This window comes from Cryptotermes secundus, unplaced genomic scaffold, assembly GCF_002891405.2.
Source record: "Cryptotermes secundus unplaced genomic scaffold, Csec_1.0 scaffold5, whole genome shotgun sequence".
NCBI classification, from domain to species: Eukaryota; Metazoa; Arthropoda; class Insecta; order Blattodea; family Kalotermitidae; genus Cryptotermes; species Cryptotermes secundus.
The window spans coordinates 1,686,497-1,711,282 of record NW_019724742.1 but is presented as its reverse complement, the minus strand read 5'-3'; the positions used below and the strand labels follow the sequence as shown (position 1 = coordinate 1,711,282).

General features: G+C 36.9%; 1 protein-coding gene across 2 annotated transcripts; it reads left to right on the top strand.

Moving 5' to 3' along the window:
* Positions 1-43: 43 nt before the first annotated feature.
* On the top strand, positions 44-23,027 carry LOC111862701 (protein tumorous imaginal discs, mitochondrial). 2 transcript variants are annotated; one of them, XM_023848317.2, is made up of 9 exons: positions 44-480; positions 4,528-4,754; positions 7,190-7,444; positions 8,667-8,835; positions 11,235-11,366; positions 12,028-12,221; positions 12,995-13,208; positions 18,821-18,938; positions 22,431-22,523. In XM_023848317.2, the coding sequence occupies exons 1-9, from the start codon at positions 57-59 to the stop codon at positions 22,435-22,437; spliced, it is 1,740 nt and encodes a 579-aa protein (XP_023704085.1). In that variant the 5' UTR covers positions 44-56; the 3' UTR covers positions 22,438-22,523. The 2 variants fall into 2 exon arrangements, with proteins under 2 accessions (XP_023704085.1, XP_023704084.1); XM_023848316.2 differs by lacking the exon at positions 18,821-18,938 and having other exon boundaries at positions 22,431-23,027.
* Positions 23,028-24,786: the final 1,759 nt, after the last annotated feature.

Below are 24,786 nucleotides of genomic sequence, written 5' to 3'. Positions count from 1 at the left end.
CCGGTCCGCTTTGTTGGTTCCTTTATAGCAACCACAGATCAGTAGCATAGATATACATGTTTTTGGACATTATCGTCCTGTTTATTTCTCAAAATAACTGTGATTCAGTGGGGATTTTTAAGCCACACGGAAGACACGGAATCCAATTACTGTACATAATCTGTGATCACGAAGATCACGAGCTCACGAGCATCACGAGGATCACGAGTCAGGGAAACAATTGCGTGCAGGATCTAGTTGTAGCCTGCCACCGCTGGTGTAAAGGGCATGATGTGCGTGTGTTATGTTCCCCATTAAACATGGCCACAACCAGGGGTCTCGTCGCTATTTGTGGTAGTCGACATGTTAATTTAGTTGTATTACAGTCGATAAATAAATTTCCATGCCGATATTTTCATAAATGTGCAGAATGCGGACGAATCTACAGCTCATCATTGACTGCAGTTGAAGTGGTGAAGAATGTAACAGCAGCTAACAAACGTAAGGACGGGGTTATTAGTAGAAACACATGTTCACCGATCATTTTATTCCTGTATATTACAGGTTAGGATATGGTATGAGGTTGTTAATATGGGAGTTTGTTTTGTCATAAAGGAATTTAATATAATCCACATTTTAACTGGTTCTAAAAGGGGTTAAATTACAAGAGTGAATTTTGTAGGTGCAGTTTTGGGAGATAAATGATCCCACCTTTCAAGTAATATGTTTGAAATAAACCGGCGTTTTGGCTTTAAAAAAAGTTGAGCAGAGCTCACAGGTATGTCCTCATGTTACAGTGAATTAAGTCTTTAAGAAGGTTTCTGTAATATTTTGGCCTGCAGTACCAGTGGATAGTTGGATAAGCAAATCAATGTATAATGTAAAAAAAAAAAAAAAGAAAGTAAAGCTATCCCTGTAACAGGCCGTGAAGGCCCGTAGGGTAGTGAGACGTCGAGGCTTCCAAGCTATCCAGACAATCGGCTCAAAGATGGCAGTAAGGTTGTCAGAGATTGGACTCCAACTTCAGGTAAAATCCTATTCAGCCATGCGAAATTGATAGAGGTAGTCCCTATCTATGGACCTTTTTTCCTTCCCCCCCTCCCCCCACACACACACACATGAAGCCTAGCACCTATTGTCATGCATAATATTATTGCCAGAATTCATAAAATCAGAGTACTATCAAAATAGAAGCCAACATTGAAGAGAGAAATTCTAAAAAAGAAGAAAATATAAGATCAATGATGGGACATACTCTGTTGACCTATGAAATCAGAGATAAGACAAAGATAGATATACATTAGGTACAGCAACTCTCAAAGATTAAAGCTACGACAGACAATTTCTGTACACCAAGTAGGGCATAACAGACGATAAAACAAAGGCTTAAATGAGGCATCTGAATAGTATCAACATAAAAACACTATTTCTGATCTCTTGATTTGGTGCACCTGAGTACTTGAGGGTGGAGGCAGAGTTCAGCCTCCAAAACGTTTTTAAATTTAAAAAAAACAGGATAATGTCAAAAAGGTCAAGGACTGTATGAACATTATTAATTTCAATTTGAACTCTTGAATATGTGTTTCACTATAATTTTGCCTGTTGTGTTGTATGGGTGTGAAACTTGGTCTCTGACATTAAGGGAGGAACATAGACTGAGGGTGTTTGAGAACAGGGTGTTGAGGATAATATTTGGACTGAAGAAAAATGAAGTGACAGGAGGCTGGAGAAAACTGCATAATGAGGAGCTTCATAACTTGTACTCTTCTCCAAGTATAATTAGTATGGTCAAGTGAAGGAGGATGAGATGGGCAGGGCATGTGGTACAAATGGGTGAGCAGAGGAATGCATGTAGGATATTGATGGGAAAGCCAGAAGGAAAGAGACCACTAGGAAAACCAAGGCAAGGGTAGGTGGACAATATTAAAATGGATCTTAGAGAGATAGGATGGTATGGATTGAATTGATCTGGCTGAGGATTGGGACCAGTGTAGGACTCTTGTGAACATGGTAATGAACCTTCGGGTTTCATAAAATGCTAGGAAATTCTTGAGTAGCTGCAGATTTGGCGGCTCCTCAAGAACGGCTCAGCTCCATAAGTAAGTAAGTAAGTAGGTAAGAATATGTGTTTCATAATCTTTGCTGACACCCATTCTTTCTCATGTCATTTATCTTTACGATGAACGTTTACTGTGGGAGGAGTTATACTCAACTCTCGATTATCCGGGATAATGGTGGGAATGGAAATCACGATTAATCAAAAACCCGGTTAAGACAAATTTTATTGAAAGTAGTACTGTAATACTGTACCTTCATAATACTATAGGCCTACCTGTATTTAAATTTATTCAACCTCATTTTTATGTCATCTCATGGCCTATTTAATACTCTTTTTACATTACACTGAAGTATGAATTAGTTATTTCAATCACAGTGTTCAACAACATCCAAAACTTTTTATGAATATTCATATTTAACACTTAAAAAAATTTAATATTGTCGTTTGCTTTTTTGCAGCATTTTCCTTTTTACAAATATCCGTACGAAGTCTACGTAATATTAGCTTGTCACTTAATAAACTCTTCTCTTCACTCTCAAGACAGTCCAGTAAGGATTCCAAATGATTAAGAGCAGCAGCATGTGATATTTTCTTACTAGCAGCAGCGTCCACATCTTCCTCATTCTCACTTTCTTCCCGCTCTTCTGGCCGCACCCCCACGGAACTAACGATTTCGTCACTGCTTAACATTTCGAAGCCCGGTTCACACGAGTTTCTGTTCAATACTTATCACAACACGCTTCCTTTTACACCCTGACATTTTGCTAATGCACAAAGAGACTAACTCGGGCAGTCTATCTCTCCTTGAAACTTTCCACAAATCCTTGCATTCTTTCACCCCTACTCCACAACATTGTGTTAGCATAACGGGACCAAAAAATGCAGAACTTGGTTCACACTAGTGCGAAAATAGTGTTAAAACTCACCATGTGAAACAAAAGTGAATGAATATTAAATAACATATAAGCCTCAAAAGAGCACCGGTTAATCCGCAAACCGGTTTATCCGCCCCCGGATAATCGAGAGTTGAGTGTACTTTCATTAATGTCACCATTGTATGAATATTATTTCTAGATGATACCATATGTGCTTATTAGGAACGTCTTAGGAGAGAAATCGATTTGTATGGCATAAGTTAACTAAAAGCCAGCAAGTTGTACTAATGGGATATTATTATTTCTGATGTCATGCCTACGATAAGGATATGTGCCTTTGATACCATTCAAAAGAAAAATATGTGTAGATTTTACTGGCACAAATAAAGATGGACATAATATGACATAAGCCCTTCTTGCCAAGCATGAAAAATATAATGACTTGGTTTTTATAGCTGTTGTCCAAATATTGTCTCATGTCACAGTACAACTATGAGACTTTGAATGGAACTTGGTTATGCTGTCAGAGAAGACATAATATTATTGTTGAATTTAATATTTGTAGTCGTAAAGGAGATAAGCACAAGAGTTGCCTTCATGACTGAAGCACAGTAACTACTTTGCTTCCAGAAAAAGCTGTTTTGCTCTAGTAATATTTTGCTGCGATCATTTTTTAGATGTGTTTTGTTGCAGTGCCTAAGCTGCTGTTAATTCTGATATATATGTCTTTTCATTTGCTTATGATTGTGTTGCTGTGGATCATTTATGTTAACATTAGATACTGTGAAAGTTCATGTATATTTTTTCAGAATCCAGATGGTTTTTTCTCATTTATTACTAGTTTTACTGATACAGTTTATAAACCTGGCTGTCCATTCTCGATACAGCCAAGTTTTCTTTTCATTGTCATAAAATCCTCTCCAAGTGCTCCTTCATGTTTCTGTATATATGTGTCTCTGAAACATTATGAGTGACTGTAAGCTACAGCAGTGCAGATGAGAAGAAATGATTTCTTCATCAAGCATCCAAATATTATGCATAATACTGGCCATGAATGTCCAGTTCATGTTTTAAGAACAGAATTTCTTGTTTTCCTTTGGATGTAAATGTTTCCTTTCCTGATTACTTATGATGGGCCATACTGAGTACTATTTATGTGTTGGGCTAGCAAATTGTTTTATGTGGGTGAACTAGTCTGTTCTGCAAGAATGAGGGTGCAACCAAATGTAATTTCAGTTTACTAATTCTCAAAAGATTAATATGTGCTGCTGTTAACAGTAGTGCATCTTTCCATCTACTGCCATGTCACAAATATGATGATAACGGAAACCACTCACCAATAATGAGCTGCTCATTGTAGGTTATACAAACTGCCTGTTACAGTGTGAGTATATCAGATACCACTGCCAGTAGAGGGCCGACCTCGCCAGCAGAAAGGGGCTGATAATGGGCACCAGTACCGGTAGGGTATGGAGACAGTAGAAATTAAAGGGGGATGCACAATGGACCAATAACTGGTCTGAGTGCATGGGGAAACCCACATCCTCCAACAGTGAATGAATGAATACAGTGTGTGTAGAATTATCTTGAACACATTTTATTGATACTGTGCAGGACATTTAACAGCGGGAATGGTATCTTTTCATCGATATTTCCACCAGTCATCAACACACAAACAAAAGAAAAGGGACTACTATGAAATTCTTGGCGTTTCACGGAATGCATCAGCAAAAGACATAAAAAAATCTTACTACCAGCTGGCCAAAAAGTACCATCCAGACACAAATAAAGGTGATCCGGATGCTGGACGAAAATTCCAAGAAGTTTCAGAAGCTTATGAGGTAAGTGTGTTCCACAAGTTTATTACTCTTTAGTAATAAAAAGGTAGAGTTTTCCCCGTGTTTTCCCTGCACTATGCCATGAAGGTGTATGTGGGAGTGGATCTACAGATCCGGCTCAGCTCTTTAGCAGTAGGAGNTTCGCTTGCAGATTTCTTATATTTTTTCTTCTACCCTGAAGATGGAGGCGATACGTTCCTCCGAAACGTCGGTTAACACCACATATACACGGTGCCAAATCCCAGAAGACTGCTTTCTTCATAGTCACCGCCATGAAAGCCTCAAATCTTACACAGTAGGAGTACTTATTCAACATGACTGCTTGTAGCAGTCTGTGCTGGAATGTGTGTTTTTGTCACAAAAACTAAGCATCTTTCATTTCCTTAAATTGTTTATTATGTATGCCTAAATCTTATTATAGCCATTGAGAGGAATTTTTCTAACACTCCGTAGGCCATCTTTCTTTCTTTCTTACTGTAACTTACTTGATTATTTACAATATGTATGTTGCTAATAATCGCTAATGTGTAATTCTATCTAAATTCCAGGAGGAGAAAATTCCATTCTTCCTCATTTACAAAAGGAGAGTTAAAACATTTTCACCACCACCACTCCTGCCTCCTCCCCCTTTTCTCTGAGAATGCTGCTGGCTTCTCAGGAGGTTCTTTGTTATCACAGAATGTTTGCAAAAGTTGGTGTGCTCAGACACTTATATTGATGATGGCAAGCAGAAGTCAGTGGTTGCCAGGCCGACCACTGAAAACTGAAAATTTTTGACTGCAACCAGCTTCCCACTTGGCCATCAAAAGTTTACTTTTGAATTTCTGTCAGTGTCACTTAGCCACAGCGTATAAGCTCACACAGATCACTGATCGTCTTTGCCATTCTTATGCTTGGCTTGGGATGTGTAGATCAGAGAGTGTCACAGCAGGAAGAAATTAATTTTGAGTGCCAAGCAAAGGCAAGAGGCATAGCAAGGTACTGGAAAATAATGATCAGTCTTTGACGTTTTCTGGAGACCACAATGTTTGTCTTAGGTATTCAACATTTTTTCCACCTCTGATTTTAAGAACTCATATTTGTTTGTGTGATGGTACCCGCCAAAAATTTGACTTTCATGTTCCTTTAGTAAGTAAAACTAAAGTTCAAAAAGGAGTATATTATTTCAGTATTACATTATTTAACACTCTACCCCTCAGTATCAAGCAAGTTGCACATGAAATTAATAAATTTAAACAAAATTGATAAAGTTTCTTATAGAAAACTCTTTTTATTCTGTTGAAGAGTATCTTGGGGTATCGCAGTAATTATATCTTTGTATTTTAGTTTGCATTCATTTGTTTCTTATATATATTTTAATTGTTATTTATCTTATGTTGAAGACAATCTTATGTAATATATCTGTAATCTACTAATAGTTTATATATCCATTGGTTATGTACCTGAATGGATTGATGAATGATAACAAAAATAACCAATTCCATGAACAGAGACCTTCTCGAGACGTTTATATTCAAGAAATTCACAGATTCTTTCTAAAGAACCTGAAGGTTCAATACCAAATTGAAAACAGCCATCCAAGGCCTTATGTAAAATTTTATGACATTTTTTTACAGTTAGGCATTCTTGACACCCTCCAACAGTAGAACATCCCTTGTTTGCTGTATGCAACTGTTTGTTCATTACATTCATGAACACCCCAATATCTGACGACCGTCTCCTCCATTTGCATCCTTGAGGATCTACCATCCCTCAATGACAAAGGCTCCTAATTTCCTTTTTGGCAGAATTTTACATATGATTTGTGCACTTTTGGGCCCTGAATATGATTTATAAGAGAGTAAATTATGTAAACAAATATGTAATGAATTGATTATCTTATTTATTCTGAAATTCTTTGTCAGATTTAACCCCAGTGGATTTTTCTTGTGGGGTTATGCGAAGAATAGGCTGGGGTTAAATCTGGCAACCTAGGAGTCCAAACAGTTGGGCTATGTCTGCCGATCCATCACCCAGGTATCTCTGTCCAGGTGATTCCTAACATGGTGGCAGAAATGTGGCAGTGCATGCGAGTAAGCCGGGCATGAATAAAAACTTTCAGAGTTTTCCTTTCTGATGACATAACCCGGATACGTGTATGAAAATTAGTTTCTGAGATTTAATTTTTTCTATTTTAGATACCTTTCATCCAGACACCTGGTATTTGAGTAGGATACATAAATACATTAATATTTATTTGTAGCTTATATAATGACAGTGTGAGTAGCTCAGGCTGTATAGCATCAAGAATCAGAATTAATTCACAGTACAGCAGATCATACGTTCCTGTCTGTGTCATTTTCTTTGAAAGTTGAATCATTACTATATGTCACTTATTGCAGCAATTATCGATTGATCTGTTTATTGTAATTTTCTGTAATACATATTTTGTCCTCTAGGTACTCAGTGATGATGCCAAACGCAAGCAATATGATGCATGGGGTACAACTTCAGAACAGATGGGAATGGGTTCTGGGGGGATGGGTGGGGCAGAAGGACAAAGATTTAGCCAAGGCTGGCAATTCAGATCCTCCATTGACCCAGAGGAGCTTTTCCGGAAAATCTTTGGAGATGCTGGCTTCAAGACTGGTGGATTTGGAACTGAATTTGAAGACTTTGCAGAATCTAGTTTCGGATTTGGTGCTGCTCAGGAGGTAAGAAATATTTGACATGTCCAAGTTGTCCAGATGCTATATTTGAGTGCATGTTATGGTGTACATACCTTTAAGCCTGTTTCCAAGAAGCTGTGAAGGCAAGCTCACGGTAGTGATCTTAGAAGACTGTGGATGGTTTAAATACTTCCTTTTACTTACCTCTTAACAGTGGAACCAGAGAGCTTTGTCAGTATAGTGACTAGGCTGTGAGCTTGACAGCTGAGAAATTGGGTTTCGATTTCTCTCAGATGAAAGAGATTCTTCTCTTTTCCACACAATCCACACTGGCTCTGGGCCCCACCCAGCTTCCTTTCCAGTGGCTACCAAGAGGTCCACCCCCAAAGGGCGTGAAAGTGACTGACCACTCATATTCATCTAGTGCTGAGGTTAATGTGTGGATCTGCATCTCCATTCTACCATACATCTTAATGTTTGTGCCTGATTAAGTACTGGGTCATCTTCACCCTTTGTCTTTTACCTTTGTGCATCATGGTAGAGCTATACCTCCACTCCCCCATATGCCTTCATTGCATTGTGCTTTATTAATTAAGCACAGAGACAATGTTTTCTTTTTTTTTACCTATTAATATATATATGCCGATAGGAGAATAGAAGAAAATAATAAAACCTGTTTTCTGTAAAAAAATGTCAAAGGATGTCAGTGTATGAAATATATGGAAAAAGAATATGTGTTTATTGTGCAAAGTGGGAAAAAGCACCAAATTTTAGGTACGCCTGCATTCTGGAATGTTTATTTTAAGAGGGGGTTCTCAGCGACTTTAGGTTAAATTGATAAGCTTCATTTATAAATGTGTGGTCATTGAAATTACTGGTGTCCCTCATTTTCTGTTTTCATTGATTTTTTGAAAAGGAATTGAAAGTAGATGGGTCTTGACAGATTTATGAAAGTAGAGTTGTCTTAATTTACATGAAAGAAATAGGTGAAATATAAGGTTTCGTGTAACTGATATCTGTGATGTTATGTAAATAGTAGAACAGATGCTAGAACATCATCGTTTCATGGCAGTCAAACCTATTCTGACTTCGCATATTCATTCCGTATTTTCTGAGGTCTTGTTTGGTCTCAGTGTGCTTTTGGTGTATACTTTAGTATCTGTTTTGGAAATCTTCTGTCAAGCAAAATGAGTACAGTTTTCAGTGATGTCTGCCATGATCTGACCAGTTGCTGAGACCTGAGCTCCCTCTACAATGTATGTTGTAGGTGATCATGAACCTGACATTCACACAAGCAGCAGCAGGTGTTAACAAGGATATTCATGTGAATGTAGTGGACACATGTCCTAAGTGTAACGGGTCACGTTCAGAGCCAGGTACAAAAGCTGTGAGGTGCTCCTACTGTAATGGAACGGGCATGGAAACCATAAGTACAGGTACCTGTAGCAGAAAATAAATTACAAAAGTAAATTAATGTAGTGTAATTGAAAAGAGAAAGCTAATGACTGTAAAACTGACAAATTCTTCTTTTTCTGTCTGATACAATGCAGTAAAGAGCGTCCGGTTGTAAGTCAGCACTGAAAATACTTTCAGATTGTGGTCTTCTGGGCTGTCAAATTGTTTAGTCTTGTAGGTAGAAACTTGGGTATAGATGGGCATGTAAATAAAATGTAAAGATTTGTGATGATGCTACATTAATACAAATATTATGTTTTTGTATCCAGTCTCCGAAAGATTGTGTTATAATAAAAATAGGACAATGGATAGTGTCCAAAAACATAATATTTATATAGAAGTTTATATAGTTTATATAGTTTATATAGAAGTTGAACCGGAAGAAGAAGTAGATACAGACGAGAAAGGACCATATATTTTACAAAGTGAGGTGGAAAAAGCTATCAAGGAAATGAGGAAGGGAAAGGCTACAGGAGATGATGATGTACCTGGAGATGTGCTCAAGTTACTGGGAGAAGGTGGTTTGAAAACACTGACAAAACTAATGAACACCATATATGAAAGTGGAGAGTGGCCCAAGGACTTTACAGAAGTTACAATGATTGCCTTAAAGAAAAAGACAAAAGCTACAAAATGCAGCGACCATCGCACAATAAGTCTTATTGCACATACAGCAAAGATAATAGCAAAGATACTTAAAAGAAGAATTGAAAGGAAAATAGAGGATGTACTTGGAGAAGATCAGTTTGGATTTAGAAGAGGAAAAGGAACCAGGGATGCAATTGGGATGATGAGAATTATAGCGGAACGAACTTTGGAGATAGATGAAGAACTGTGTGTTTGCTTCATAGACTGGCAGAAGGCATTTGACCGGGTAAACTGGACCAAATTAATGCAGATCCTGAAAGAAACAGGTATCGATTGGCATGAAAGAAGATTGATTAGCAAATTGTACATGGATCAGAAAGTTAGAGTACGACTGGACAGGGGGGAGACAGGAAGTGTGCAGATTGGAAGAGGAGTTCGACAAGGATGCTGTTTATCACCAATTCTGTTCAACTTGTACAGCGAATGCCTTACCAAGGAAGCTCTGGATGGGCTCGGTGACTTCAAAGTAGGAGGGCAAATTATTCAAACTGTGAAATATGCAGATGACCTTGTGTTAATGGCTAAGGAAGAAACTGTGCTACAGGGCATGATTGATAGACTAATTGAAATTGGAAGGTGCTATGGCATGGAAATGAATGTGGAGAAAACAAAAGTAATGAAAATTTCGAGACAACCAACCCCAGTCACAATAAAGATAGACCAAAAACAAGTGGAGAATGTGAAATGTTTTAAATATTTGGGTAGCTTGTTAACAGATGATGGAAGGTGTACTTGTGAAATTAAATCCAGGATTGCCATGGCAAAAGCTGCATTTAGCAAGAAGAAGAATCTTTTTACCAGCAAATTGGACTTAAATTTGAGGAAGAAACTAGTGAAATGCTACATTTGGAGCATAGCTCTGTATGGGGCTGAAACATGGACACTTAGGGCAGTAGATCAGAAACATCTGGAAAGTTTCGAAATGTGGTGTTGGAGAAGAATGGAGAAGATCAGTTGGACCGATTATGTGAGAAATGAAGAAGTGTTAATTAGAGTCAGTGAGCAGAGGAATATCCTACATGAAATAAGAAAACGGAAGGCTAATTGGATTGGTCATGTTTTACGCAGAAACTGCCTTCTAAAAGAAGCTATCGAAGGAAAGATAGATGGGCGGATAGAAGTGACAAGAAGACGAGGAAGAAGACGTAAGAAGATGCTGGATGACCTTGGGGACAGAAGAGGATACTGTCATTTGAAGGAGAAAGCTCTAGATCGCATTAAGTGGAGGAATTGTTTTGAAAGAGACTGTGGACCTGTCGTCTTGACAGATTACTGATGATGATGAGATGGGAGAGATTATTAAAATGGATTTTAGGGAAGTAGGGGGGAAGGTTGTGGACTGTATTTATCTTGCTCAAGATAGAGTCCAGTGGTAGCTGTTATAATTGTGGTAATGAAATTTTTATGTTCCATAAAAAGTGGGGAAATCTTTACCAGCTGAGTGCTGTCAGCTTCTCACAGGAATTGTGCTCCATGCAATTATGTAGATATCGGAAGTTTCAAGAACACCTTAATACAGTAGAGTTTTTATTTTTTTGCACAGTTGCCAATATGAATAGCTCAAAACGCTACCCAGACAGTAAGCGCCATATGATAACTATTGCAGTAGATTTTATTTTGTGAAGTTCTGTCATGTATTCTGGATCATTTTCATTACTTCAGAATTTGGTGGATATTCAGTCAAATTTTGTGGATCTTGTCACTTTGAGTCTCTTTCTTGTACAACGACTAGGTCCATTTATCATGCGATCGACATGTCGTTATTGCCAGGGAACAAAGATGTACATCAAATTTCCATGTGCTGAATGTGAGGGGAAAGGCAGTACTGTGCAGCGGAAGAAAGTCACTGTTCCAGTACCTGCAGGTGAGAAGTGTCATCCATGTGGTATATATTTCAGTAAACAATACTTGTCTGCATATATATTCAGTAAAGTGCCCATAGAGATCATCTATCTAATAATTTAAAAATAGTTGGATGAATATCTAATTTTTTGTATTATTATTGTTGTATTCATTGTACTGTCTAGTTATGTCATATTTATGTATGTATTTTATGCTCTGTATTTATGACATGTTCTATATCCATCTTTGGAGCTCTTGAACTTACAATAAATACAAATACAATACAATACTTAACCCACTAATTCTTTCTTAAATGTAACTTTACCATGAGACATGGAGCCCCAGAATACTAATTTTGCATTTTATTTATTCTGTGCACGAAATATATAAAATGAACATAAGATTGGGAAGCTGTGGTACACTGGAGGGTGCTGGCGGAGCATCTTTTCCATTGCCTGACTTGGAAGTGAAATCTAACTGATAAGGCGGAAAGTGAAATAAATCAGGTCTTCTCAGGAATTATCAGGAGGTGTTACAAATATATTATGGTACAAATCAAAGTTCATATTTTAATATTCTGGCTGAGATTTGAACCAGGGCCCATTGAAACATGGAACTGGAGTGACAACCACTACACCATTGTGTTCAGTGATTACATGTTAGACAAGCTTATTGTGTTACAGGTGTGGAAGATGGTCAGACTGTGCGCATGCCTGTCGGAAGGAAGGAAATATTTATCACATTTAGGGTAGAGAGGTCTGATTATTTTCGTCGTGATGGAGCTGATGTTCACACAGATGCAGAAATTTCACTATCACAAGCTCTTTTAGGTGGAACAATTCGTGTCAGAGGAATCTATGAAGATCAGACAGTACAGGTATAGTAGAGAATTACATATCTTTGGTACTCCAGGGGGAGAGATGTTAATTATGATAACGTAAATTTTATGAAGTAAATGGGGGAACCAGTGGAGGGCTCTTGTGAACACGGTAATGAACCTTCAGGTTCCATAAAATTTTGGAAAATGTTTATGGAGTTGTGTAATGGCAGTGGATATTCATATTACAGTATTATAGATCCACGGTCATGAACACACAGAAGTAGTGGTCATAAATGATGGATTCTAATTAACAGTTGTGTGTAGAAGAGGTTTTTGTAAGCTTAAGAAAATATAACTTCTTGGTTCAAATAATGTTAATGGTGAGAATACTGAATTATTCCTTATTTTCACATCAATATGATAATCGCTTCAAAGAAGAAGTAATATTCCCATACTGCATCTGTTTTTAAACCTTAGTGTCATACTGTATTTTGCATAATTGGAAGTTAGAGAACAGTCTTGTAGGTACTTGAAGAATGCCCTCTTTTGAGATGTGGCGCCGTGTAGGTCTTGTGTGAACCGATGTTTCAGGGGAACATAGCATCTCCATCTTCAGGGTAGAAAATCCGCAAGCGAGGAGCCAGCTTGATCAGGTGGCTGCAGTCTGCAGATGGAGACGATACGTTGTATTTGTTATGTTACTGGAAATGTTGCATGAAATTTATCATTTCCTTCGTTATGAACTAGGAAGTGCTCAATGTCTTTAGGAATCCAGATCAGGTTTTTCATGGTGTCATGAATAGGTTGCTTCTTTCACACTTGCATTGCAGATTACACCTGGCACTTCATCACATACTCGAATAAGGCTGACTGGAAAAGGAATGAAAAACATGAACTCATATGGCTATGGTGATCATTATGTGAATCTCAAAATTTCTGTACCTAGAAAACTAAACGAAAAACAGCGTGCATTAATTCAGGCTTATGCAGAACTGGAAGATGACACACCTGGAATTATCCGAGGCATCACATACAAAAAAGATGGTGAGTGCATCATGTAATGTTGCTAGTTTTATTGTTATACCATATTTACTCACATAATTTACATAACTTTTTTATTCAAACATTTCTGTCTGAGTCTTGTATGTAAAATTTGTGGCTGTTGCTGTTTAATTAAATTAAGGTGAGGAAAATTGTGGCTCCATAATAATGACAAAAGCATGAAGTTCTTTTTTTTTTGTCATAATTTTGAACCAGACTTTGTAAGTCTTATGTTTCTCCATGTCCAACTCTTCTGAATCACTGCTTATTATTGCTAATTTATCATAAAATGATCCAAAAACTCCAGAGTGCTTGATTGTGCTGAATACACTAAGGCTTCTAACACAGAATGTGTTACTGACAATAAAGATTGTTTTGTGACAGTTTCCCTTCCACTGCCTGCTTTCAGTTTCTTGGAAGTGTTGTCCATAATTATTCAGTAGCGATCAGTCCCTCAAAACAAGTATGTGACAAGGCAAAATAATGAAAGGTGAATGCATGCTAATCTTGTCCAGCAGTACCAGATAGCAGCTGCTTCTAGTTTGACTTGAATTATCCATGCAAGCAAGAGTAGCACAAATAGCAGTACTGAGAGAAGTAGTGAATTCCATCTGGCAGTACAGGAGGATGAAACACCTGGACAGTGGTGTATTATATTCATACGGAAATGGCTTTGTTTATTCACTAAGTTAGTTTGCACTTTACAAAGCCATGAATATTAATTATATGTCAGGTTTTGTTCTTGTCATCACAGAGCCCATAGTGTTTAGTTAACAGTTATATATTGTGAGCTTCTAGACTTTGATGCTAACAATTTACTGAATGATTTGTGAGAATATGTCACTAATTCTGACTATAATTCCACATCACTTAACATCATTTTCTCTTCAAGGAACAAACATGACCATGGCTCTTTCTATGCTGTTTACTTATTACTACCCCTGAACTAGTGCTTGCTTAACTGCCCTCAAAGCTTGGTGCAACAACTCTTACCCATGCATCCTAGATGCTGTAATCTTTACTAACAGACTTTCTTAGCAACATCCTGGGTCTCTCCATGAGATTAAATTTAATCAAATGTGATAATTAATCTAATACTGCATGATTACTGGTTCATCACTTACAAAGGAATGTAACCATCCTGTCAGAAAAAGATCTTACAACATGGAGGTCAAGTTAAACTAGCAAAGATGCTCCACTCATACTTGTAGTTGTTTCTGTGGTAAGTTTGAACAGTGGTTGTCAGTCACAGTAGTCATTCTGACCTCACTGTACTACTTCAGTCTCTCCAGCTACCATTAAGCATTGCTACATCTCAGCCAGTTCTATATATCATCCCGCTGAGCATCAGTGCCTATCCACCTCAGTACAGTATGAGAACTTCAAGTGAAATGTGGTTGAAGGGCAAAAATTATGTGAGTTACTATAGTATCTAATATGTTTTGTGATATTTTCTTATCTTATGGAATGTCACTTGGGAGGATGCTTCTAGTTGATGAATTAGAAGTTCTTGTTTCAGCTTTTTCCATTTTTCTTTTGGAATCGGAATTTTAATCATCACATAGGAACAGGATTTTTCATACATACAAGACTCATATCAGCAGTTAAATAGGATAATCAGTGATGGGATGTCACATATATAATAGTAAGAGGTCATTGCTACGATACTGTTGTTTCATATTTCAAATATATGTGCCCATACTTGGCATACAAGTAATGGTACAAAGGACAGCTTTACATGGAGCTAGAACAGGAATGGGTGATTATTTCTGCTTGGCAACCAGATGGAGCTGTTTCAAACTGACTGCAGACCAGGGAGTCTCATAAGAAAAATCTAGTACTTGAAAACGTGTTATATACTTTTCAGTTATATATACTGATTCAGCATAATTTTATATATATATATATATATATATATATATCAAAAGATATAAAAATAATGTTATTAATAATTCCCTTGTACATGATATGGTTTCCTGAACCCTGGTGCCTTCTTGAATTAAACCTAACCCAAAGTGGACCACACTTGCCCTTGCAGTACGGTAAATGGCAGTAATACATATTTATGCTGAGTATCGTGATTTTCTTGCAATTACTGCACAGTTGTTACATGAGGGAGCCCCCGGTTAATGTTCCTGCATGAAGGTTCACCCTAATTTAACATTCACTTCCAGTGAGTAATCTCACTGTTACAATCTTCCATTTAAGATTTTCCTCACACTCCAAAGAGAAACCTTAACTGGAGGTTTCAGTGCACTGTACATGAGAAAGTATAAATTGATGAAAAGATCATACAATTTAAATTTCCAAAATATCACGTGCCTGTAGCAGTACTTCTTCCCACATTCTTGACATTTTGTGATTGGATCTATAGGATATAAATGTCCTGACTGCAAAATAATCGCTCTTGTAACGATTTGCAGTAAATGTGTAGTAACATAACATCATTTGGGGCCCATAGCATCTATACTATATATAGTATGTACAGGTTGCAAGGATATCAACACTTCTTATTGTTGCAAAACTGATGTTACAGTGAGAATACAGTGAATTCTAAATTATTGGTGGTAATGGAGGGAGAAGTGGTGTGTATAATCCTAAGGTCTAGAAGTTCCCTGTATTGATGCTGTGTTGTTCAGCCCTGGAAATATACATGTTACCAGGAAATAATCCCTTTAAACCTACACTTTCCTGGCTGTTTTCACAGTGTCCTGGAATGTCATTGCACATAGACTGTGTATCATGCCCATCACAGATACATACAAAAACAAAAATAATCAGAAGTTGACACACTCAGAAGTAATGTTTTATTTTGAAACCACAGGCCTATTCTGCCATTTTTGTAACTGAATACACAATCAAAATACTGATTGTACCAATTAAGGACAAGAGAAACAAAACAAAATCTGCACCAGTTAAACCTAAATGAAATGTGAATGACTAGGATACCTTTCGCTACTAAAATCTGAAATTAAGTATGGCGCCCATAACAATGCCAGTTAATTAAGTATATTATGATAACTATGAAATCTGTGCAAACTTAAAATCTGTACAGTTACTGGACATCCTCCTTATCGCTACTAGCAGAATTCATACCAAAGCAACTAGTGATATACAAGTGATAGCAAGTACCATACATATCACTTTTAGGAATTTAATGTATTTTAATGACAGTAATTCATACTAGAAAGTCAACATTATTGCAATTAGAAATATTTTGTGGCAATATACTGTCTAGATCACAGGCAACTTGTTTGCTGACTTGTCTAACAGATGATGATGACTGTTGCTTGTGGCTGTTATAAACAGCATTTCTTACCTCAGCCAGTAAATTAGCTTGCATAAAAATGTGCAAGGCAGTTTGCATTGCAGTAGATAGTAATAATGGCTTGAAAGAACAAATATTTGGTTCTCACAGTGGAACAGTGCTCAAACTAATCTGAAAAGAGGAGGGTATCACACACAGATTGTTCACAGGAAGCTGCATTTTATCACCGCAACTGTTTTGAGATTCACATAACAGGAACATGCACAAATGTGGTACCATTTGTCACAACATAAATGATGTGTCAGCAGAGTTTTCGCCAAAGACATTGAAGTTGTTGAAGAAAAGGGAAATTTTTTGCAAGGTGAAAGGAGACACTAGTGCTGTTTATTGGAAGGAAAAATAGAAACTGTATCTTTTCACCAACATGTACCAGCACATAGCGTCAGGGTATTGTGTGGACAAAGAAGTTGTGACATGATGGCCAACAGGTACAGTACTTCTCGGAAAACTTGGACATGGACAAAGAAAAGCTGTTCTTCCACATATTTGACCTAACAGTCTTCAGTGTCTTTATAATTCCCAGCTCATGTTGGTGCACACTCAGACATAAAGGGTTTCATAACAGCACATGGTTTGATTCATACTACACAGGATGTAAACTGCAGTCCTTCAACATCAGGTCATGGCCATTCATCATCACATGCAGTTCATGTTTCCTGCCTTGACTGCAAGAATCGAAATCACTGGCCTGCCTTGATGATATCATCTGTGTGCTGATAACCAGAAAAAATCATTTTACTACTGTGAGGGCCGTAATGTGTGTGTCTGCGTCTATCCGTGTTTTAGAATATATCACACAGTACTACATTACTGAAAGTGTCTTAGGAAGAGTGCATAGTATTTTGTCTAATGCCTCTTTATGTAGAGTACTTGCAGTGCTGACATTATAAGCTGACCTAACCCAGTAACTGTGACTAAGCACATGTGTATAAAAATATGACTGTCTGGGTGCATGATGCAAAAAGCATATCTATTCACAATGTAAGGGAAGACGTAATGGATTATAAGCTCTAGAGATTGCATCATTGTTTTAGGAAGAAACATCGCAGTGTTGCCAGTCTGACAAGACTAGAGGTAAGATAGATTTCCTCCAACACAGCTCACCCATTTTTACTAAATGTTTTGTAATAGCCTAGACTTTCCTCAGACTTAATTTTGTAAAATATGCATGGAATTAACAGATTTACGCAGTAATTACAGTATTTGCAAATCTTCCAATGGCTTTTGTTTTAGTGCAAAATCTAAAATGTAATTAAAATATGGACATTTTAACAAAGGGTGGTGTAGTCACAGAAACTACAGGATTTTAATCTGTCCACACAACTTTGTGCTAGATGCTGAAATCCATGTCTGTTTAGCGTGCTTACATCTGTAATAACATTGGCTTTAAAGGGTTAAGTGCCTAAATGATGTGTATATTAAAGAGGAGTACAGTTACAGTTAAAAGTGTCAAATACTTTTGCAACTTTGACAAACTTAGATGATAAGGTGGATGGGTGGGCGGGCAGGCAGGCAGGCAGGCAGGCAGTCTCTAAGAAAGTGGAAATTTGAAACACAGAATTAAGTGAAGACAACACCACATGCTGCTAGAAGGAACAACGCACAGGCAAGGAGAAAAATTACAGATCGCAAACATGACACAACAATGGGCTTACAAGAGGAAAAACAGGATGCCGCAATAAAATATCTGAAGAAAAGGATGCAGATCAAAACAAGTGGATGATGCCTTTCATGAGATGTAATATATATTTTACAAAATTTGAAAGAAAATTTTAATAGATTTTGATTTAAATTAAGTGAAGTACAGCATGTGCTTTTTAGCGCATACCAATTGACTACGATTGTGACATTTTAAATCATGAAGCATGCAGTCGCATATGTGACAAATGGACAATATTAGTGAAGTGTAGCAGTTTTAATATATTAAGACACCAGAAGATGACCATCTAATGCCGAAACATGTTTTGTTAAAAGTGGAAGCGAAAGAAAAAGGAACAATTTGTTGCGTTATTGATGGAATGTGTTATACATAGACATTTTAATTTGGCGTGCAACAGGAAGCTTAAATACAGAATTGAAATGAAAATAAAAATAAAATGTCTTGTTGTGGTATAAATATGGTATGACTCTTTAACAAATGATTTGACAGTAAAAAAGATGGGAGTATAACGTCTTGTTTGTTTTTCGCTTTCTCTCTCAAATTCTTAGCAGGTAAATTATAATTTGCTGGTACTGCTCAAAAGTACCTGCAAAAACATCCTTTTATTATTTCGTTTTGTTTGTGCAGGGACCAAGAAACAAGGCCCGATGGCCGGGTCCCAAGAAGCCCAAGCGGAACAAAACGACAGTGGAGGATTGCTTGGCAAGATTAAGAAAACCCTTCTTAGGGGTTTAGAATCATTACAGTATGTTAAAAAAAATTAATTAAGGGCTGTGGCTCATTAAGATTGAACAATATCCATTTCAAAACTATATGTAAAAAAAACACCTTTGGAATTGACATAGAGATGAATAATAAATATGGAACCATATGTTATCACATATTTCATGCCACCACCAGTTTGATGGATGAATAAGCGTAGAGATTAGTTTTTCATTGATGATCACATTGATGTCCACTTCTAATATCTTTACTAGAAATGATGTTAGGGGGTTCAGACTTTCTTGGATCTTGTTTGTTTAATTCTTGTAGCATAAACTAGAGAGGAAATGTGTAGGTCACAGCTTCTGAAATGGGAGTGCCATAAAAATAACTGTATCCCCCCAGCATTGCTAAGAATGGAAAATACCAACAAATCCATTTTGAGGTTACAAGTACATAATACACAGACTTCTGCTGCGATTATTCATGACTTGAAAAATTGTGTAATAGAAAACAAGAACAAAACATTCTAATGAATTTATTTCAGTGTAGAATAATTAAGTGGAGCATGACCTGAATCAAATGAGAACTAAAAATTACCCCAAAAGATGAGAAAGATTTAACTTGCGATTATTATATGCGTGCTTTTATAGTTAAAATCTGGGGCAGCAACTTTGATGCATATAAGAGACAGTATGGCATTTGCCTTTTGAGCTTTGCTGATATCATCATTTGAATACCACTTTTAATATCTCTTTATACGTAGTTAATAATGAATGCTTCTTTTGGTTTTTAATTCCTATAATATTCAATTCTGAGCAGATGAAGATGGATCAAAAGTGAAACACTGACTGGACATAATAATTGTCACAAAATTAAGGCCATTTGCAATTTTGTAGGACTTGTATGATAAATGTGTATGCTCACCTGATCTCTCGTTGACTGAAATATGTAGTGGTGACCTCATCTGTAAAAATAAAGGTTGTGGAATGGTATATGATATTTGTTTGTATTTCAGAGAGTCTGTGCCATATGTGTCAATCATATATGCATGCTTAGAAGCTTCAGACTGAAAAATTATAGCATATCTAATCTATAAATGTATATCTGGCTTCTGGCTTGATGCTTTTGAAATTTTGCCATGAGTCTTACCTTTATCTCGGCCTGAATTTTTGTATCACATGGATGATCACGTTTTAATGGGAGCCCAATATATTATGTGCACTGGCAATTGTGACTAATGATCCAGCAACTTTTGTTAAACAGTAACTGTGGTTCAGTTTGTTTTGTGGTTGCAGTAAATGTTCTGTTGGTACAGTGTGACAGATTGTAAAGGCAGAGAATCTGTGTTGCATTTTTAATGACTGCGGTAGCATAATTGGTTGAGGCACTATGCTATAAGCCGAAAGGTCGTGGGTTCAAGTCCCGATGAAATTGGATTTTTTCCAGTTGACCTAATCCTTCCAGCCGCACTATGGCCCTGGGTTCGACTCAGCCTCTGACAGAAATGAGACCAGGAATTAATTAAATAATTTTCCTTGGGAGTAAAGTGCGGCCGGCGCATAAGGCTGACAACCTTACCGCCATCTTTGAGCCGATTGTCCAGATAATGTGGGACCCTCAACGTCTCACAACCCTATGGGCCTTCTCGGCCTGGTACAGGGATAGCTTTACTTTTACTTTACTATGGAGAAAGAATGCCACTGACATTTACAGAACACAGTAGAAGATATAATTTGGGTAGGTGAATTGTCCTCAAGATAGAAAGATGTTAAGGACAATGACAGATTTTACTGCTTGGCTTTGTGGTCCTTGGATTCCTTTACATAAAGTACTCATTCTCAATTATTTGTCTTTTGTCTCATCACTTCCAGCCTTCATATGTCATGCTGTTCATCTTTCAGTCATCTTAGTTTAGGCCTTCACACTTTGTTACTCCCTTTTATAGGTTTTCTAACCAAACTTTTTTATATGTTCTAATTCCAATTTTATTTTAAAGTTCCTGTTCCGAATACATTCAACAGCATTCCAGTAGCAAAATTTTATGTATTGTTCTTACAACTTTTCCTTAGTTGCTTCCAAAAATTATCAGTTTGATATCCATCATTAGATTTCATAACATATACGTTTTTCTGAAGTGAGGTTTCTACCCTCACACACAGTGCCAATTTGATCAGGAACTGCCTTTTGTTTAGCCCCTACTCTTTGACCTGTCTGGCATGGCTGACACTACCAGGAACTTATGCCCCTCTAGCATAGCTGTCCAGGTGATCAGGGCATGCACACTTCCCTCCACATTGTGGAAGTAATCCTGGGAAGCAGAAGAATACTTAGGCTACTGAATCACAAAAGCTGATACTAGTAGCAACTGTGGATAATCTGGTAAGCTACTAGAGAGCAGGGACTTAAAAGATAAAATGTAGAATTTCTTTGTGTTTTGAGGGCATTTTAGAAATAGTTGCTATATATTGTTCCTGTGTGTGATTTCAAAAGCTGTTGTTATTTAATTCCTGGATATATTAGAAGTGCCAGTTGAATGGAAATTTAAATTGTGGACTTTTAAGTTTTCACAATTGTGAGTATCAAGATGACTATTCTGGGACATGAGGCCATGTAGCTTAGTCTGCAGTACTCTTCCACCCTGAAGGTGGACACAGCACATACCTCTGAAGCACTGGTACATATCTGCCGGATTACACAGCATCATAACGCAGATGGTGGTATTCTTTCAGTTAGTTTTGTATTCCAGTCTAATTTCATATTTTGATTCACACATTTCTGTACCAGATTGGAGCATATATCAATGTATGCAGGTAACAGCGCCCAAAATAAGGTACCAATGTTGAGTAAACTTTATATGGTAGGCATACACTAAATTTTGTTAAGTCATTTTGAATTTAGTTTATTTACTTCATTTTAAGAATCACTTTAATTTGATTTTACTTATATGTTCTGGGTTTTATACAACACTTCTGGGGCTTTCACGGTCATGATCATTCAGATCATGGTTTTCTAGGTTGTGACATTGTAGGTGTATATCATTGTTTCAGAGAAATATGCTATCTACATCTTCAGGGTCAAAGTGTGTTAAGTGAGACATCATTTGGGCTATTTAGGCATGTTGCAAGGAAGACATTCACTTGGATCCCCCCTCTGGTTACTCACCTGAAAGACTACTCAGCCTTATGCTCCAGAAGAACACAGTCTGAAGTATTATGTTGTATAGGCCTCATTAATTGAATTCATTTTAATGCTCACTTTACTTAACAGACTAAGTGCATTTTTGGACATGTATAACCAAGTACCCACCACCCACCTAAGAACTATGATGTATAAACATTGTCTGTATCCACAAAAGGCACAAGTCTTGTACAATATTTGAACAGAGTTTACTGATTTAAAAAAAAGAACGATTTTAAGGTGAAATTATATAATTTAAACAACAGACAAAATTTGTGCATAAATGAATGTCACACTAATGGTGTATTTGTCCAGTTTTTTCATACATACAATCTGTGTCTTATCTGTTTCACAGGAAGTAGGCAGTGTATCACAGAGCCACAGGATCTCCTTCAGCAGCTGCGAAGAGCTCTTGTCAGTCATGGAAAAGAGAGCAGTTCATCCTCAGAACAAGGAATGGCAGCCTCCAGTGCTGCTGAAAAGTTTAACAAGTCCACTGCACAGACAGCTGAAGGATGTGAGAGAATAGTTAGGAAGATAGTAGACAACTTGGAGGAAGAGAAAGCATCAGACCCACAGAAACTTTCTAAGAACCAAGGGAACATGTAAAAGCAACTGTTTCTTTATATACCATGTTTCCAATGCTATTGTTGCTAGTACCCGGTAGATGCATTAACTGTGATTTAAACATTTACATTATGACCCATTTGTAATACAGATTTTGTTTCTTAATGAAGTGAAATATTAGGTGATGGAATCACTCATTCACTTCACATATCAAGTGAAAGTCATTGTATGAGCTTGGGAATTGAAATTTTCTTATTGGAGAAAGTTTGTAACTAGCGATATTACAGATGGGTTATATGGTGCTTACCTGTTACCACAAAAATTTTCTTGTATATGTATATAAAGAGGGAGCTGTAAGTGCAAAAGAGTAATAAATAAATTTAAACAAGAACAATTCTTTTCCATGTTGATGTAAGAAATACTTCCCATGGGTCTTTCTTATCAACATCCTGTTCCCAGCTTATTTTTCCATGCCTTATCCCATTGGCCTTTGTAACCAGTGGTTCAGCTTTCCTTCATAAAAGAAAATCATATAAATTAAGGACAATTCAAAATAAATATTTCAGAATTATGACTGAAAATTCATTTGGGTTTAGATCTATTCTAGGATAACAATTGGTGTAAGATCTAATATAGCAAAAGAGCTTGAATTTTGTGTTATTTTTTATTTTTAATTTTTTATAGAAGAACCTATCTTAAACAGACCCTGGTTTAAATTAAAACTTGACTTAACTAAAATAAAGGCCATGCCATAGCTCAAGCGGTTAGTCACTTGCTTCCGCGGCCCGGGTTCGATCCCAGGTCTGGTCAAGTGGGATTTGTGGTGGACAAAGTGGCACTGGGGCAGGTTTTCCCCAAGTACTTCAGTTTCCCATGCCAATCTTTATTCCACCAGATTCTCCGTCATCGTAATGACCCAGAGCAGGTACAATAGGCCAATCAGTGGCTGACGTGCTGAGTGGACCCAACTGGATTCCACCCCTCACTATGCGAATTAAAAAAAAAATAATTAGAATAAATATTTTGTTCAAAGAATGTAATACACAGATGTCCAATGAAAGTAGACATTAGTAGATTATTAACTGGATATGTTATATTAGCATGCATCGTGTTCATCGTTATAGAGCTGCTATTGCAAACTGGGGAAATGCAAAGAAAATCAATGATAGAAACAATTTTATTTGGTTATCTTATTACCTACATAGTAATTTTATTTTATTATGAATTACCTAGTTAATTAAATTTGACATTCTTATAACAGAAGTTACAGATGCACTTACACTATTACAAAGTGAGGGAAATGAGATTCTTAACTTAAAAAGTAATTTTGAATTTTAATTGAACAATTTTACTCAGAGAAACTGACTATACTGAAAACTTTATTATGAACCACTAGATTCAAACAGCAGTATCCAGGTTCGATCCTGGAGCAGTTCATACATGGCTAATTGTACACAAACTATCACAGCACTTCAGTTTTCCCTTACATCAGCAGTCCACTGATGATCCATGTTCATGTTATAACACCTTGGATATCTGGCAAGCCTGATCAGCCAGTGCAGTTACTTTTTATTTCTTTGTTAATTGAATGGTATGTTAACAACTGCAAAGATCACACAGTACTGAATGGTTTGTCACAAATATAGTTGTTTTCTGGACTTTTTCTGGCATTTAGTTGGCTCAGTTTTGTAGTCTTCAAATTTAGACTATAAATAAAATCTGTTCATAGTCAGTGCTAAGTCCATGCAGAAATATTGCATGTTCAGCAAGCTTCTTCTCATTTGGTATACCAAAGGCTGGCCAGATGATTGGAAAGGGTGTTATATATATACACAGGACTGACAGAAAGACCAAATATCAGAATACAAGCAGTACAGATGTATTTTGTGAGCAGTGACTGGATACCAACTGCAGTGGAAATATAAAAGGGAACTGAAAGTAGTTCCTACTAAAGCACATGTACAGGTTATTAAATATGACAGTTTGTTTAAGAATTTCATGAAATGTAGAAAGAGGAATGTACTTATTAATGAGGTTCTCTTGTGTTATAATTATTACAGATGAATCTTCTTAATTCAGAAAGAAACATAAATATCAGAAATGATGTAAGAAACTGCTTAAGACCACAAGGCTACTGGGACTTA